Consider the following 16,248-nt stretch of genomic DNA (forward strand, 5'->3'; position numbering starts at 1 on the left):
TGGAGGAAAAGATGAAAAGAATTGTTTTATAATCAAATTGTTTCATTTTGAATTGTAATTGAATCAAATTGTGAGGCAAGATTTCCTCATTTTATATATTCATTTGATTTTTTGCAAAAACTGTTTCCATTTTACCATACTTCAGCTGTTGAAACTTGTTTATACACATACACACACACACACACACACACACACACACACACACACACACACACACACACACACACACACACACACACACACACACACACACACACACACACACACACTTGTTTTTGTGGTATAGAAGGACACTGATGCCCAAACAAGTTTGGTGGTGGTATATGGGGACACCCCTTTCCCAATGCCCTACAGTGATGATACAAATATCAAAAATTTTGTTTTAATCTGCAGATCACAAATCTGACTTCAAATGTTCTATACACACAACAGAACAGAAAATATGACCATATGATATTTTGGTGGTACACAAGGACATTCCCGCCCATCCTAAAATGTTCCCGCCTATGACATAATTGTGATTTTTGGGGCCCAACTTGATTATGAGGACACTCTTTTTACAATACACTAAATATGTCATTTCAGTGGATTACAGGGACCAATGTGTTTTACTGGTACATGACTACACACACACACAAACCTGACAACACAGTGTATTACCAAGACTAAGGTGATTTAAGAGGACTGGATCTTAAACACAATACACAACTGCATAATCCAACATTATAAGGACGAGTGTGTTTAATGGTACATGCCCACACACACACACAAACCTGACAACACGGTGTATTACCAAGACTAAGGTGATTAAAGAGTACCGGATCTCCAATACAATACACAAAACAACTTGCAACATTACAGGGACAGAAGTGTTTTAGAGGTGCTTTAATTATGAATTCAATAATATCATCATAAACATTGAGTTTTTTTCAGTTTTACCATGTAATACAATCATGTCATGCCATTTTAAGGGGAAAGTGACATCCACAAACTTAAAAACATGGTCAATAAAACTTGCACAACTGTGTGATCTTTCAGAAAGCATACAGTATCATTACTGTTTTGACATATTAAAATGACAAACAGATGAACCATTCAAAACTTCGAAAAGATTGACAAAACAGCCCTTGGAAACAGGCACAATTTAAAGATGTCATTAAACAGGCTTTGAAATGTATAAAATGAACTCACTCAACATGCAATATATGCTGCAACATGTAGAGAAACCGACTTACAAGGGACGGTTTACCTAAAAAGACAATTCTGTTATTTGCAGAAAATGTAAACAGAATTGTCAAGTTTCAAAGCAGAATTACAGAGATAACAGGAAAAGTATTCAACAAAGTTAGTTTGGGCTGTACATCAGCTCTAGAAGAGTATAGTGTCATTAGAATACAACCATCATTGTAAGTACAAAAGCTCTCATGTGTTTAGGGCTGGGTATCATTCAAAAAATTTCGATACCAATACCGATACCGATACCTTGATTTCGATACCGGTTCCTAAACGATACTTTTTTCGATACCAATTTTATGAAATCCATTTTAACAAGATTACATAACACTTTACCTCAGAAAAACTTGGTGTTATTTTTTCAGTTTGACTCATGCTCCTTAGCCAGTGCACAAAGGAACAAAAAAAGCACAAAGGAACAAAATATTCCTTATACATATACATAAGGAACAAAATATTTTTTTTTTATATAGAGCTAATGCTCACCAAAGCTGAATTTGTCTGATCAAAGATACAATAAAACTTGTAATATTGTGGAATAGTATTACAATTTAAAATCTTATTTGAATATATTTCAAAATGTAATTTATTCCTGTGTTGTCAAAGCTGAATTTTCAAAATCATTACTTCAGTGTCACATGATCCTCCAGAAATATGAAAACAGTTTTTGGAAACTACGATACATTTTTTCATGATTCTTTGATGAATAAAACATTCAAAAGAACAGCATTTATTTAAAAAAAGGAAATCTTTTGTAACATTACACATGTTTTAAGGTCATTATTGATCACTTTAATGCATCCTTAGTGAAAAAAAAATTCTGACCAACCAACACATTATTGAACGGCAGTGTACACTCAGTAGGTCATTATTGCAATATAAACACAGTCAGAGTGATCAACAAGGTATATCTTCATTTACCAGTCGAAGACGGAGCAACTTTCTGCTCTTATGTTTACTCGTGCACTGTCAAGGGCTTCATCATATCTGTCGCGGTACCGTCTTTGCAGCAATTATTTTACCACAAATACTGCATCGCGCGCTGTTGGCATCGAGCCTGGAGAAATGTATCCACACTTTTGATCGACATCTTTAGGGTATTGTGAGTGTGTGTGCTCGCGTCTCATTGAGTATGTGCGCAAGTTTGTGTGTGTGTGTGCTCGCGTCTCATATGAGAATGTGTGCGTGGACAGTTTGTGTGCGCGCGCGCGTCTCATATGAGTATGTGCGCGGAGAGTTCCCCGCGTCTCGTGTGTGTAGAGTTCACGTGTATGTGCGCGAGCGACTTTAGGCGTGTTGTTGTGCATTTCATATGTATTTGTTTGAGCACTGACGTTGACGAGTTAACCCCTTAGGTATCGAAATATGGTACCGAAAAACAAGTCATTTTTCGATACTCGATAGTATCGAGGCAATTCGGTCGGTACCTAAAAAGTATCGAACTCGGTACCCAGCCCTACATGTGTTTAGAGAATACTAAAGCATGTATTCTTCTGTACAGAGAATGAGAGAGAGGCAGAAATTGAAAACCCACGGAAAGGATCCTCAGCGGTCTTACACTGCTGGCATTCAGTCAGTGTGGCCAGTTTTCCTTTGGTTATACACTCACCGAAAGGATTATTAGGAACACCTGTTCAATTTCTCATTAATGCAATTATCTAATCAACCAATCACATGGCAGTTGCTTCAATGCATTTAGGGGTGTGGTCCTGGTCAAGACAATCTCCTGAACTCCAAACTGAATGTCAGAATGGGAAAGAAAGGTGATTTAAGCAATTTTGAGCGTGGCATGGTTGTTGGTGCCAGACGGGCCGGTCTGAGTATTTCACAATCTGCTCAGTTACTGGGATTTTCACGCACAACCATTTCTAGGGTTTACAAAGAATGGTGTGAAAAGGGAAAAACATCCAGTATGCGGCAGTCCTGTGGGCGAAAATGCCTTGTTGATGCTAGAGGTCAGAGGAGAATGGGCCGACTGATTCAAGCTGATAGAAGAGCAACTTTGACTGAAATAACCACTCGTTACAACCGAGGTATGCAGCAAAGCATTTGTGAAGCCACAACACGCACAACCTTGAGGCGGATGGGCTACAACAGCAGAAGACCCCACCGGGTACCACTCATCTCCACTACAAATAGGAAAAGAGGCTACAATTTGCACAAGCTCACCAAAATTGGACAGTTGAAGGCTGGAAAAATGTTGCCTGGTCTGATGAGTCTCGATTTCTGTTGAGACATTCAGATGGTAGAGTCAGAATTTGGCGTAAACAGAATGAGAACATGGATTCATCATGCCTTGTTACCACTGTGCAGGCTGGTGGTGGTGGTGTAATGGTGTGGGGGATGTTTTCTTGGCACACTTTAGGCCCCTTAGTGCCAATTGGGCATCGTTTAAATGCCACGGCCTACCTGAGCATTGTTTCTGACCATGTCCATCCCTTTATGACCACCATGTACCCATCCTCTGATGGCTACTTCCAGCAGGATAATGCACCATGTCACAAAGCTCGAATCATTTCAAATTGGTTTCTTGAACATGACAATGAGTTCACTGTACTAAAATGGCCCCCACAGTCACCAGATCTCAACCCAATAGAGCATCTTTGGGATGTGGTGGAACGGGAGCTTCGTGCCCTGGATGTGCATCCCACAAATCTCCATCAACTGCAAGATGCTATCCTATCAATATGGGACAACATTTCTAAAGAACGCTTTCAGCACCTTGTTGAATCAATGCCACGTAGAATTAAGGCAGTTCTGAAGGCGAAAGGGGGTCAAACACAGTATTACTATGGTGTTCCTAATAATCCTTTAGGTGAGTATGTGCCTTAAAATGTTCAATTGCAGCTGTAACTTCAGCATTTGACCAGCACACTTTTTGTCCTTTCCACAAGGTTTTCTATTCCTACCTCACATTCATTCTCTGTACAGAAGAATACATGCTTTAGTAAACTCTAACTATATGAGAGCTCATGTACTTACAATGGTGGTCATATTCTGATTTAAACCTCAGGTACCTTGAGGAACTTCAGTGGTTTCTCGATGGGCATCTTCTGAACACCTGTAGGAAATCAGTTATAGACAGATCAGAAACTCAGATGTAACTCAAACCTGCATCTAGAACTTAAAACTGGTTATACATCTGATATCTAAAAATTACATTTCAAATGACACTCATTATTCTGGAGATGGAATGTTGTGTTAAACATCTCCTTTTTAAAGTTTTTGACCAACATGAACATGATAAACTTATTGGTTTGGTACTGATTCCATTAATTTTGTTCTAGAAAAATTGTTATTTATAATAATATCTGATTATTGATAACTGATTTTTACAATTAATGGCAAAAGGAATGTTTAGAAATGTAATCTGATATTATCTACTGACACACTATAGCAGGGTTCACCAATCTCGGTCCTGGAGGGCCGCTGTCCTGCAGAGTTTAGCTCCAACCAGCTCCAACACACCTGGTTGAAAGTTTCTAGTATGCCTAGTGAGACCTTGATTATCTGGTTCAGGTGTGTTTAATTGGGGTTGGAGCTAAACACTGCAGGACAGCGGCCCTCCAGGACTGAGATTGGTGAACCCTGCACTATAGTATGATATATATATACATACACTATGAACAAAATTCTAAACGCTTTTGTTTTTGCCCCCATTTTTCATGAGCTGAACTAAAAGTTAAGACTTTTTCTATGTACACAAAAGGCCTATTTCTCTCAAATATTGTTCACAAATCTGTCTAAATCTGTGTTAGTGAGCACTTCTCCTTTGCCGAGATAATCCATCCACCTCACAGGTGTGGCATATCAAGATACTGATTAGACAGCATGATTATTGCACAGGTGTGCCTTAGGCTGGCCACAATAAAAGGCCACTCTAAAATGTGCAGTTTTGTGTGGTGTCGGGGGGTGGGGGGTGTGGGGTGTCGGGGGGTTGGGGGTTGGGGGGTGTCGGGGGTCTGGAAACAAGTCATTATCTGGTGTGACCATCATTTGCCTCACGCAGTACAACACATCTCCTTCGCATAGAGTTGATCAGGTTGTTGATTGTGGTCTGTGGAATGTTGGTCCACTCCTCTTCAATGGCTGTGTGAAGTTGCTGGATATTGGCAGGACCTGGAACACGTTGTCGTATACGCCGATTCAGAGCATCCCAAACATGCTCAATGGGTGACATGTCCGGTGAGTAATGGTGGCCATGCAAGAACTTTGCAGAATGGGGCCGTGCATTATCATGCTGCAACATGAGGTGATGGTCGTGGATGAATGGCACAACAATGGGCCTTAGGATCTCATCAAGGTATCTCTGTGCATTCAAAGTGCCATCAATAAAATGCACCTGCGTTCGTTGTCCATAACATACGCCTGCACATACCATAACCCCACCATGGGCCACTCGATCCACAATGTTGACATCAGCAAACCTGTCTGCCATCTGCCCTGTACAGTGAAAACCGGGATTCATCCGTGAAGAGAACACCTCTCCAAAGTGCCAGACGCCATCGAATGTGAGCATTTGCCCACGCAGGTCGTTTACAACGACCAACTGCAGGTCGAGACCCCGATGAGGACGATGAGCATGCAGATGAGCTTCCCTGAGACGGTTTTTGACAGTTTGTGCAGAAATTCTTTGGTTATGCAAACCGATTGTTGCAGCAGCTGTCCGGGTGGCTGGCCTCAGACGGTGTTGGAGGTGAAGATGCTGGATGTGGAAGTCCTGGGCTGGTGTGGTTACACGTGGTCTGCAGTTGTGAGGCCGGTTGGATGTACTGCCAAATTCTCTGAAAAGCCTTTGGAGACGGCTTATGGTAGAGAAATGAACATTCAATTCACGGGCAACAGCAGGTGGACATTCCTGCTGTCAGCATGCCAATTGCACGCTCCCTCAAAACTTGCGACATCTGTGGCATTGTGCTGTGTGATAAAACTGCACATTTTAGAGTGGCCTTTTATTGTGGCCAGCCTAAGGCACACCTGTGCAATAATCATGCTGTCTAATCAGTATCTTGATATGCCACACCTGTGAGGTGGATGGATTAACTCGGCAAAGGAGAAGTGCTCACTAACACAGCTTTAGACAGATTTTTGAACAATATTTGAGAGAAATAGGCATTTTGGGTACATAGAAGAAGTCTTAGAACTTTGAGTTAGATCTATAATTTTGTTCAGTGTATATAACTGGCTTAAAACCATTTTTCTTTGGTGAAAATACTAACGTAAAATTGTACCACAATATATATTGGTTTAAAATAATAATAAACATGTTCATAAACACAAACTTGTTATGCTGGGTACACACCAAAAGATAATTAAGCTGATTTTGGGCCGATTTCCCCCTTCTGACAATCCTAGCTGTGTCCCGATTATCTTGATGGTTATAGATTATCTTATCAGATTTTCCCTTGGTGTGAGGTGTGTTAAGAGTGTCCGAACCTGATCGGAAGAACGTCGGAGCCGCCCTGATCTCGAATCGCAAATATTCAACATGTTGAATATTTACGATCAGAAATCCTGAAATGTGGGGGGAAGCCCAAGGACAAACGCGCGCATGCTCTGGAGATTATCACGTGAAAGGAAACAATATCCAATCAGAAAGCGAGATGAAGGAAGAAGGAAGCATAACAAACGCAGTCATGGCGGCACAAAGTGAAATTGATGTGGACAGCAGAGATGGAGGATCAGCTTGTTGATTTGTGGAACAAATGTTTACACAACGTGTTGTGTAAAACCTTTCCAAACACTATCATTGCAATTTCTTCCTGCATATCGTCCGCCATGCTTATTCTGAGGTCTCTAGAGTGTTAACAGTCGAGACTCTGATTGCATGGTCTTTAGGGTTGGGTATCTAGAACCGGTTCCAAAATGCCAAAAACAGGGGATTCGATAAGACGTGCGCACTTCAATTCCGCTTATCGATTCCTTACTTTGGTGATGCTCACATGCGCGAGGTGAATGGCAGTGAGCATTTGTTTACAGTTGTATTGATCTGCCAGGACCTGCCTGCCGCACATGCGCTGTACATTATATTTACGATGGCGGAGCGCAGCAGACGTTCAAAAGTTTGGTTAAGCTTTTCAAAAAAAGATGAAAATACAGCGAATTGTATCACATGCAAGAAAGACATTTCATGCAAGGGAGGAAGCACCTCCAATATGATGAAACATTTGCTGCAACACAGGGTCAATTTGAAGGAATGCAGCACATGTGATTCGGTGCGATCTCTCAACAACAGTACCACAGGTTTCCACACACCAGATAAAGCTACTAGCAGCAGCAATAGCAGTCTCTAACACTCAGGTACAAAACTAGAGCCGCATAATTCCGGATAAAATGAGAACCAGTTTTGTTTAAAATAGAGATCATGAATAAATACATCAGACAATTAATACGAGTCGAGTCTATAATTCCTTAAAGTGTTATATATATACAGTATATTGTAAATTAAGATGCATTGTCACAGTTTTACTGGTAATAGCCTAAATGTAACAAGAATAAAAGGTAGAAAAAAGTATTTGCTCTCTTTTTTCTCTCCAATAAATATTGGAATCGAAACCAAGAATCGTTAAGAACCGGATTCGATAAGCAGAATCGGAATCGTTAATTTAAACGATACCCAACCCTCACGGTCTTTTCACATCATGGCACACCACACACTATAGGAGCAAAACGGTTAAATCTAGGATTTTTTGTCCTCATGTTTGTGGTCTATCACATTTTGAAAATCTTATAAGATGTAAAAAATCTTTTGGTGTGTAACCCAGCATTAGTTGACACATACCAACATTACTGGAGACGCCTGCAGCTCCAGCAGGAACATCACCTTCAGAACCGCTTTCATCAGGATCACTGGCATCAGAGTCCGTCATACTGATCTCATCTTAAAGAAAAAGAGACATTTAAAACAAGAACATCTTCAGTTTAACCTGTATTCAGAAGTCATTTATGAAACATGACAAATGGCACCGTTTAATAATAATAATCATATTAATAACAACTATAATACTTCACTAAGATCACTATTATTAGAATTATCGCCTAGACAGTGATATACTAATACTGTCAATGAAAAATTAATATTTTATAATAAGTATATTATTTTACAATAAGAGGTTATAATACTTTCTTAATTTCTTCACTTAAGCTGTTATACTGGCAGAAACCTGCAGTTTAAGTGAAAACAGGTTTATAAACGCATCTTATTGCAAAATTGGATTACCACAAAAAATTTGGATATAATGCGAATGTGAAAATAGAGAGTAACTGGTGCTGGTTGCGTTCCCAAATGCATGTTAAACTTATGGCACATGCAGAGATGGAGTTCACTGCATTCATTCCCTGTGAAACGAGGCATGGAAAAAGCCAGATCATGAGCTGATCGAGCGAGCAAAGTGTGCTCTTCAGTTTGAAACACGCAGCACAACAGACTACAGACTTACTTTCTTATCGTCTTTTGCGATTTGATAAGGGCATTAAGCCATGTTGTGCTTTTGATTTTAATATGTTTGAGAGATGCTTTGCCAAAGCAATTGCGCAAAAAACAAAGACAATTTATGTTATTATGAGGCGTAAAAATATTTTCGGTTCTTTTGGTTCAAACTGTGGAGGGACAGATTAGACTGTGGTGGGTCACTAGAGTAAATTAATGGTAACACTATGAATTTTACTCCTCCCAAAAATGCCAAATAATAAACAGGTGAGAGCGTATTTTAGGCTATATGACACGATATAGTGAGATATGACAGCGCTTCTGCAACACGCATCACTGCAGATGAGTAGCTGAGGATCTCTTCAGCATGCTGATGCACAAAATACAAACTAAAAATAAATTAAAGTAAGTCGCAGATGCTCAACACACAGTCATCTTCATTAAAAGTAGTGAGAATAAATGATTTTACCAGTGCTGATGCTACTCTCTCTCCTATTGATCTTAAAATTAGCTGATACAAAAAATGCTGCTCATAGCGGTAGCTTTCGATGACGTGAACACCGTTAAATCTGATATAGCGCGGGAAATGAAGATCGGATTTATGTCTGTTTTGTGCAGACACATTTATGTGGCCAAGTGTAAATGGAATTGTTTTGACAATGAAATGACCAGGTGTAAAACAGCCCCAAAGATGATGTGAAAAAGTTCTTACTAGACTAGCATTTCCTAAAATGATGCAATGCTCTTTTTATTACCATCTCAACACAGTCTTGATCCTCCAATGATGATTGTTCCTTCTCAGGGCTCACCTGAAAGCAAGGCAAAGAAAGAAAAAATAAACATCTATTAGATACAAAGGATTCAGAGATTCTCCAAATGAAGCAGCACAGATACTTGACTCCATTAACACTGACTGATCACTGTCATAAAACATAAAATTAAAACAATTTCACATTATCAATGATATACTTGAGCAAAAGAAGGCTGATGACGCCAAACTAATTCAGGTATGATGGGACATTTCAAACAGTGACTTAAGATTTAAAACACTGTGACATAAGTTGTAATCAAGTATAAAGTTAAAACCCTATAAATATATGGTCATAACCAATCAGGGATGCATGAAAATAATGCTCATTATTAATGTTATCATTGTCAATCCGATAAGAAAATTAGGCCGCTATATTAACACTAATAAATAATGGATTACTTCCTTCAGCTTCAGATGTGCGCTGTTCACCATGATGGTTTTGAAATGTTTGAATCACAAATCTGTGAAATCAGCGCATTGTTACAGGGAGAGTTCGCTTGTGGAATTGTAAGTTGTAATATTTTTTATTTTTGTTATATATCTGATTTATCTCATATAGGATGCATTTGGCTGAGTTAATGAGTGCTGCAGTAAACACTTCACTGTAGGCCTACCGGTGGTCAGCAAAACATTAATTATGATTGGGACTGTCATATATACATAACACTATAATGAGCAAACTATTGCATTAAAAACGTCGTGAATTCTTTGGGTTTAGTTGCTGTGTTTGAGCGTGTAGTCCTGGGAGGAGCGCATCCACAACAGGAGTTTCACTATGTAATAGTTGATTACTATTAATAATAGCTCAAGTTAATCTGTGCATGATTTTGTGCAAGTATAAGTTGTAATATTGTGTTTATTTTGTATAAATATCTAATTTATCATATATAGGTTGTGTTCCGTTGAGCTAAAACCATCTAACAAAGCCTCAGTTTAGGGGTGTTCCTTCAGCTCTTTAAGCCATTTCATTTTAAGTTTAATGTTGTCTAATAACTTGTTTGCATTTTAATTTCATTTGATTTATTATTATTATTATTATTAAGGCAATAGATGTTTTGGTAAAACTTCACAATACATATGTTATTGCATTAACTAACATGAACTAACAGAGAAAAACTTTTGTTAATGTGAGTTAATAAAATATGTGAGTTCATGTTAGTTCACAGTGTATTAAATTAACAGATCCAACACTGGATCCTAAAATGTCTTGGAAAATGTTGAGATTAACGTTAAGTAAGATAAACATTAAGTAAATCCTGTAGAAGTATTGTTCATTCATTGTTAGTTCATGTTAACTAATACTAACAAGATGAAACCTTTTTATAAAGTATTGCCATTTTTTTATAAAGAAAGTTGGAAATATGAATGTAAAATTCATTTTAAAAGTTAAGGAATCTTACATTAGGCCACTGTACTGTATATGTTTGATTTATGTTGAAGTGTTTGGGACATTGGCTTTAAATGATGTGCGTTTCGTTTTTGTAATCAGGCTTTCAAAGTATATCAAATTTTGGATTTAGATTCATCGGCTAATATATCAGATATCGGCTTTCGGATATAAAGAATGATCAGTTATCGGCCCAAATGTTCATATCGCTGTATCCCTAATTTGATTTCCAAAAAAACAATACCTTCTGTACATCTCTGACTTCTGACTGGGACGGGGACGGACTCTTCATTTCGAGAGTGGAGGGTTCAACCTCACTGAGAGTCTACAAAACATAACATTAGACATGAAACAGTGGTGTAAATATGTGAACACTAGATCTCACAGATGTCTCTGCTTCGTTTGCTCGTTCTCTTCCAGCACAACTCTCACTTACCTTGTCTAGTCCCACAGTAAGAGCAGCACAATCACTGCCTGATGACCACTGGCTCTTATGGCTCATCTGAGAATATGAAATTAAGCGTTACATACAGAAACACTTCACCTAAGAGTTTAAAAAAAGCATTATAAATGGAATATATAAAGGATAATGTACAGTCAGTCAGTAATTAATAAAAAATAAACTGACAGGATAATAAGGGTCCTGATACACAGCTACCTATCAATAAATATTTGCACATGAAATACTGATTTGAGATAATATACAAGATTACAAAATAGTTAAAGTTTTCAAATCAATATTTCAATATTTAAATGCTACCACAAGGTAATGTTCACGGCTTTTATGCATCACATTACATGTGTTTTCATTCCAGTGTGTCAGGTTGTGTGTAGCTTTACACCAGTTTTATGAGGACACCGTTTTATGAGGACATCATAAGAGCATGTTCCTGATGTTTGACTTGACTGAAGAATCTCAGTGTGTTGTGTAAGTTTAACAGAATCCTGGTCTATGAGGACACTAGATTTATGAGGACATCATAAGAACATGATCCTGATGTTTGACTTTGACTGAGTGTGTTGTGTAAGTTTAACAGAATACTGGTCTATGAGGACACTAGTTTTACTGGGACACTGGTAACTAGATACATTTGGACGGCACTGAGTTCAAGTGTGTGTATGTATGAGAGTGATACGAGACATTGCGCCTGTGCTAGATGTACAGTAAGTGATCGTGACTCACTTCTTACACACACAATCATAATTCAGGGACTGATAACTGTGGCAAATAATCTGTTTCTGAGGAAACAGAGTTATTACATTAACTTATTGGATACCTTTAGAGTTGCTGTATCTTGTTCAGATTTCATCTGATTCTTCAGAGTTATCATCTGAAAAAAAAAAGTTGTAAAAATATATAAAAAAGACAAATAAATACTAATTTTAGTATCACTTATTGACAGCCAAACAGAGGTTGCTATTTTTTACCAACTTCAATGATTATATTTAATCTGACAAGCACAAATAGTTTTCGCTATTGGTATTAGCCACAATGAGCTGTGAATTATGGGTTATCAGTATCGATCCTAATATTCCATATGTGTGTCCCGGTAAAACTAGTGTCCTCATAGACCAGGATTCTGTCAAACTTACACAACACACTGAGATTCTCCTGTCAAGTTAAACATCAGGACATTGCTCTTATGATGTCCTCATAAAACGGTGTCCTCATAAAACAGGTGTAAGACACACACACACTTGACACACTGGAATGAACATGCATGTAATGTGATGCATTAAAGCCATGAACATTAACTTGTAGGGCTGAACAATGTATTGCTTTATCATTCATACCTATCTGTGGTAGTGACATTGCAGTATAGGCCTCTGTGAAGTCAGGCTATATAAAGACTCTGCCGTGTTATTTTACAGTTGATTCCTCAAGTTCTGTACCTAAATGCTGTTAGACTTACCTGGAATATATGAGGCATTGTTTATTTAACATCTTTGTTAATTTTTTTTATCTCTGCTTGCAATTTATTATTTTCTATGCAGATGCAAACCCCTACAAAATCACACCAATCATTCTAGAATGATTAATTATTTCCAAATAGAGCTATTCAATTCATTTAGTGAAATTGCTTTTCATATTGAAAAACTTTTGTTAATGTGAGTTAATAAAATATGCGAATTCATGTTCGTTCACAGTGTATTAAATTAACAGATACAACACTGGATCCTAAAATGTCTTGGAAAATGTTAAGATTAACGTTAAGTAAGATAAACATTAAGTAAATCCTGTAGAAGTATTGTTCATTCATTGTTAGTTCATGTTAACTAATACTAACAAGATGAAACCTTTTTATAAAGAAAGTTGGAAATATGAATGTAAAATTCATTTTAAAAGTTAAGGAATCTTACATTAGGCCACTGTACTGTATATGTTTGATTTATGTTGAAGTGTTTGGGACATTGGCTTTAAATGATGTGCGTTTCGTTTTTGTAATCAGGCTTTCAAAGTATATCAAATTTTGGATTTAGATTCATCGGCTAATATATCAGATATCGGCTTTCGAATATAAAGAATGATCAGTTATCGGCCCAAATGTTCATATCGCTGTATCCCTAATTTGATTTCCAAAAAAACACTACCTTCTGTACATCTCTGACTTCTGACTGGGACGGGGACGGACTCTTCATTTCGAGAGTGGAGGGTTCAACCTCACTGAGAGTCTACAAAACATCACATTAGACATGAAACAGTGGTGTAAATATGTGAACACTAGATCTCACAGATGTCTCTGCTTCGTTTGCTCGTTCTCTTCCAGCACAACTCTCACTTACTTTGTCTAGTCCCACAGTAAGAGCAGCACAATCACTGCCTGATGACCACTGGCTCTTATGGCTCATCTGAGAATATGAAATTAAGCGTTACATACAGAAACACTTCACCTAAGAGTTTAAAAAAAGCATTATAAATGGAATATATAAAGGATAATGTACAGTCAGTCAGTAATTAATAAAAAATAAACTGACAGGATAATAAGGGTCCTGATACACAGCTACCTATCAATAAATATTTGCACATGAAATACTGATTTGAGATAATATACAAGATTACAAAATAGTTAAAGTTTTCAAATCAATATTTAAATGCTACCACAAGGTAATGTTCACGGCTTTTATGCATCACATTACATGTGTTTTCATTCCAGTGTGTCAGGTTGTGTGTAGCTTTACACCAGTTTTATGAGGACACCGTTTTATGAGGACATCATAAGAGCATGTTCCTGATGTTTGACTTGACTGAAGAATCTCAGTGTGTTGTGTAAGTTTAACAGAATACTGGTCTATGAGGACACTAGTTTTACTGGGACACTGGTAACTAGATACATTTGGACGGCACTGAGTTCAAGTGTGTGTATGTATGAGAGTGATACGAGACATTGCGCCTGTGCTAGATGTACAGTAAGTGATCGTGACTCACTTCTTACACACACAATCATAATTCAGGGACTGATAACTGTGGCAAATAATCTGTTTCTGAGGAACACTGGTCGCATGGCACTGCTTAAGCATGGAAACCCTGAACTCACCTTTATAATGATTGCTGAATCTGCCCTGGAGCTCATCTTTGTCTGTAAACGGCATGTCCTCTTCCAGATCTTGATCTTCTCCTTCACTGACTCACTTCAGTCATCATCTCATGTGTCTGCGCGCATAGAAAAAGACTCTCATTAATCACGACCATTGCATTTCATTTGACATATTATTCAAAAAGCTTGTTTTAAATAAATTGATCAATTATGGTAAACAGCATTCAAGTTATTTTAATACTTTATTATTATATGATATTTAAGGAATATGTTAATTGATAATAACTATTCATTCATAGATTTCATTCACAATTGATACATTATAGGCAATAATAGTGACAGTATTAATAAGACTGAATCAGACTGACAGTTCTAATAATATTCAGAGTATATTTTATTATAGTCAGGAGTAATATGAGCACATATTTGTGTCTTAATGTGTTTAAAGCAAGCATAACTGTAGTAATATTAACAGTAGCATATCAGGATACTGTACTGGGTGAAATAGCCTCCCCTTCACATACTGTAGTCATGACAACGCGTTATTATGATGGCTAGACTATTTTATGAGATCAGAAAAGGTAGCAGTTACAAATATAGTGCAATCGAAAACGAGTTTAAAATGACAAGCATCGCTGATTCCCTCATGTCAGTCTGTAAACAGAATCACTATAGGTCCGCTAGCACCGTTAGCATCACGCGCTAGCTGCTTTCTAACTGTAAAACGAGCAGCGAAGAGCATACAGAACATGCACAAACAAGCCAACCGGACCCACATGCTATTAGAGAAGCAATTAAACAACATTATAACTTACCTTTTGGATAACAGTTGCCTTCATCAGGTCCACTGATGTCTTCTCAGGTGCAGAGTTTGTCCAGTCCAAACAGGAAATGACGTGACGACGAATGACTACACCTCTGATTACGTTGTACTTATCATAATATAAACGGGATTTTATTTATTTATTTATCATATATTTAATGCAAAATTAATAAATTACAGGCAAAAATACTTAAATAATTAGTATTTTGCATTAAGTTGCTACACATTTTAAAGCTGATTGAAGCTCCGCCCACTGGCGCCATCTTGTTTTCGCGATCTCCCGCCTACCGGTACCGATCTGACCAATCACTAAAGCTGATTGAAGCTCCGCCCACTGGCGCCATCTTGTTTTCGCGATTTCCCGCCTACCGGTACCGATCTGACCAATCACAGGCCCCAAAGAATACACTTGTGTAAAAGATGCAAATTTTTGATGACGCGGGTGTAATACCAGGACCTGGCTACAGGGGCGCACTCTCGAAATCAGGGATACACAGTGTATGGTAAAATTTCAGGGTTTTGTGGTATGTAAGGACATGGCGCCAAACTTTGAGAGGGATCTGGAACGTAGTAAATGACATCTACGCTGTCGGATTTATGAGGACATGGCCTCTGTCCTCATAAACCCAAATGTCCCCATAGTGCTGGTGCGTATTCAGGTCAAAAGTCCTCGTAAACCACAAACACACACACACACACACACAAACACACACACAAACACACACACACACACACACACACACACACACACACACACACACACACACACGCACACACACAGTATATATTCATTCTGAAACTTGAAATCTAAAGCTCCAAGTAAAAAAAAAAAATAATACACTAGATCTACTCAATAAAATTGTGGCAACAGATTGCAAGCAATATTATTATTTCAATTTAACAACACTTAACAATTGAGTGATAATGAATCAAATGAGATCCTTACAAATCAACCATTCAAAATGAGTAACTGCAAATTGGTTTCCTTGGACAAAACAAAACACTATGCTAATGAATACTACTAAATGG

At 37.9% G+C, this 16,248-nt stretch overlaps 1 protein-coding gene across 9 annotated transcripts; it reads right to left on the reverse strand.

Annotated features, from left to right (window-relative positions):
* Positions 1-179: 179 nt before the first annotated feature.
* On the reverse strand, positions 180-15,708 carry LOC309506150 (uncharacterized protein). 9 transcript variants are annotated; one of them, XM_082179766.1, is made up of 10 exons: positions 14,397-15,708; positions 13,645-13,710; positions 13,453-13,533; positions 12,138-12,191; positions 11,297-11,362; positions 11,105-11,185; positions 9,418-9,471; positions 8,015-8,113; positions 4,251-4,294; positions 180-1,249 (listed from the first exon to the last, which is right to left on the reverse strand). In XM_082179766.1, exons 1-8 carry the CDS (start codon positions 14,430-14,432, stop codon positions 8,099-8,101), a joined length of 453 nt encoding a protein of 150 aa, XP_082035892.1. In that variant the 5' UTR covers positions 14,433-15,708; the 3' UTR covers positions 180-1,249; positions 4,251-4,294; positions 8,015-8,098. The 9 variants fall into 9 exon arrangements, with proteins under 9 accessions (XP_082035892.1, XP_082035891.1, XP_082035894.1 ...); XM_082179765.1 differs by having other exon boundaries at positions 180-348; positions 4,216-4,294; XM_082179768.1 differs by lacking the exon at positions 180-1,249 and adding an exon at positions 2,443-3,459.
* Between the last annotated feature and the right edge of the window lie 540 nt (positions 15,709-16,248).

Source organism: Leuciscus leuciscus (assembly GCF_965113295.1).
Source record: "Leuciscus leuciscus genome assembly, chromosome: 9".
Classification (NCBI taxonomy): domain Eukaryota; kingdom Metazoa; phylum Chordata; class Actinopteri; order Cypriniformes; family Leuciscidae; genus Leuciscus; species Leuciscus leuciscus.

Excerpts from the sequence above, each read along its gene's own strand:
- LOC309506150 (XM_082179762.1), bottom strand. The coding sequence starts at position 14,432 with ATGAGCTCCAGGGCAGATTCAGCAATCATTATAAAG. Across the intron at positions 11,363-12,137 it reads AAGATACAGCAACTCTAAAG|ATGAGCCATAAGAGCCAGTG; the intron begins GTATCCAATAAG and ends TCATATTCTCAG. Across the intron at positions 11,186-11,296 it reads TTACTGTGGGACTAGACAAG|ACTCTCAGTGAGGTTGAACC; the intron begins GTAAGTGAGAGT and ends TATGTTTTGTAG.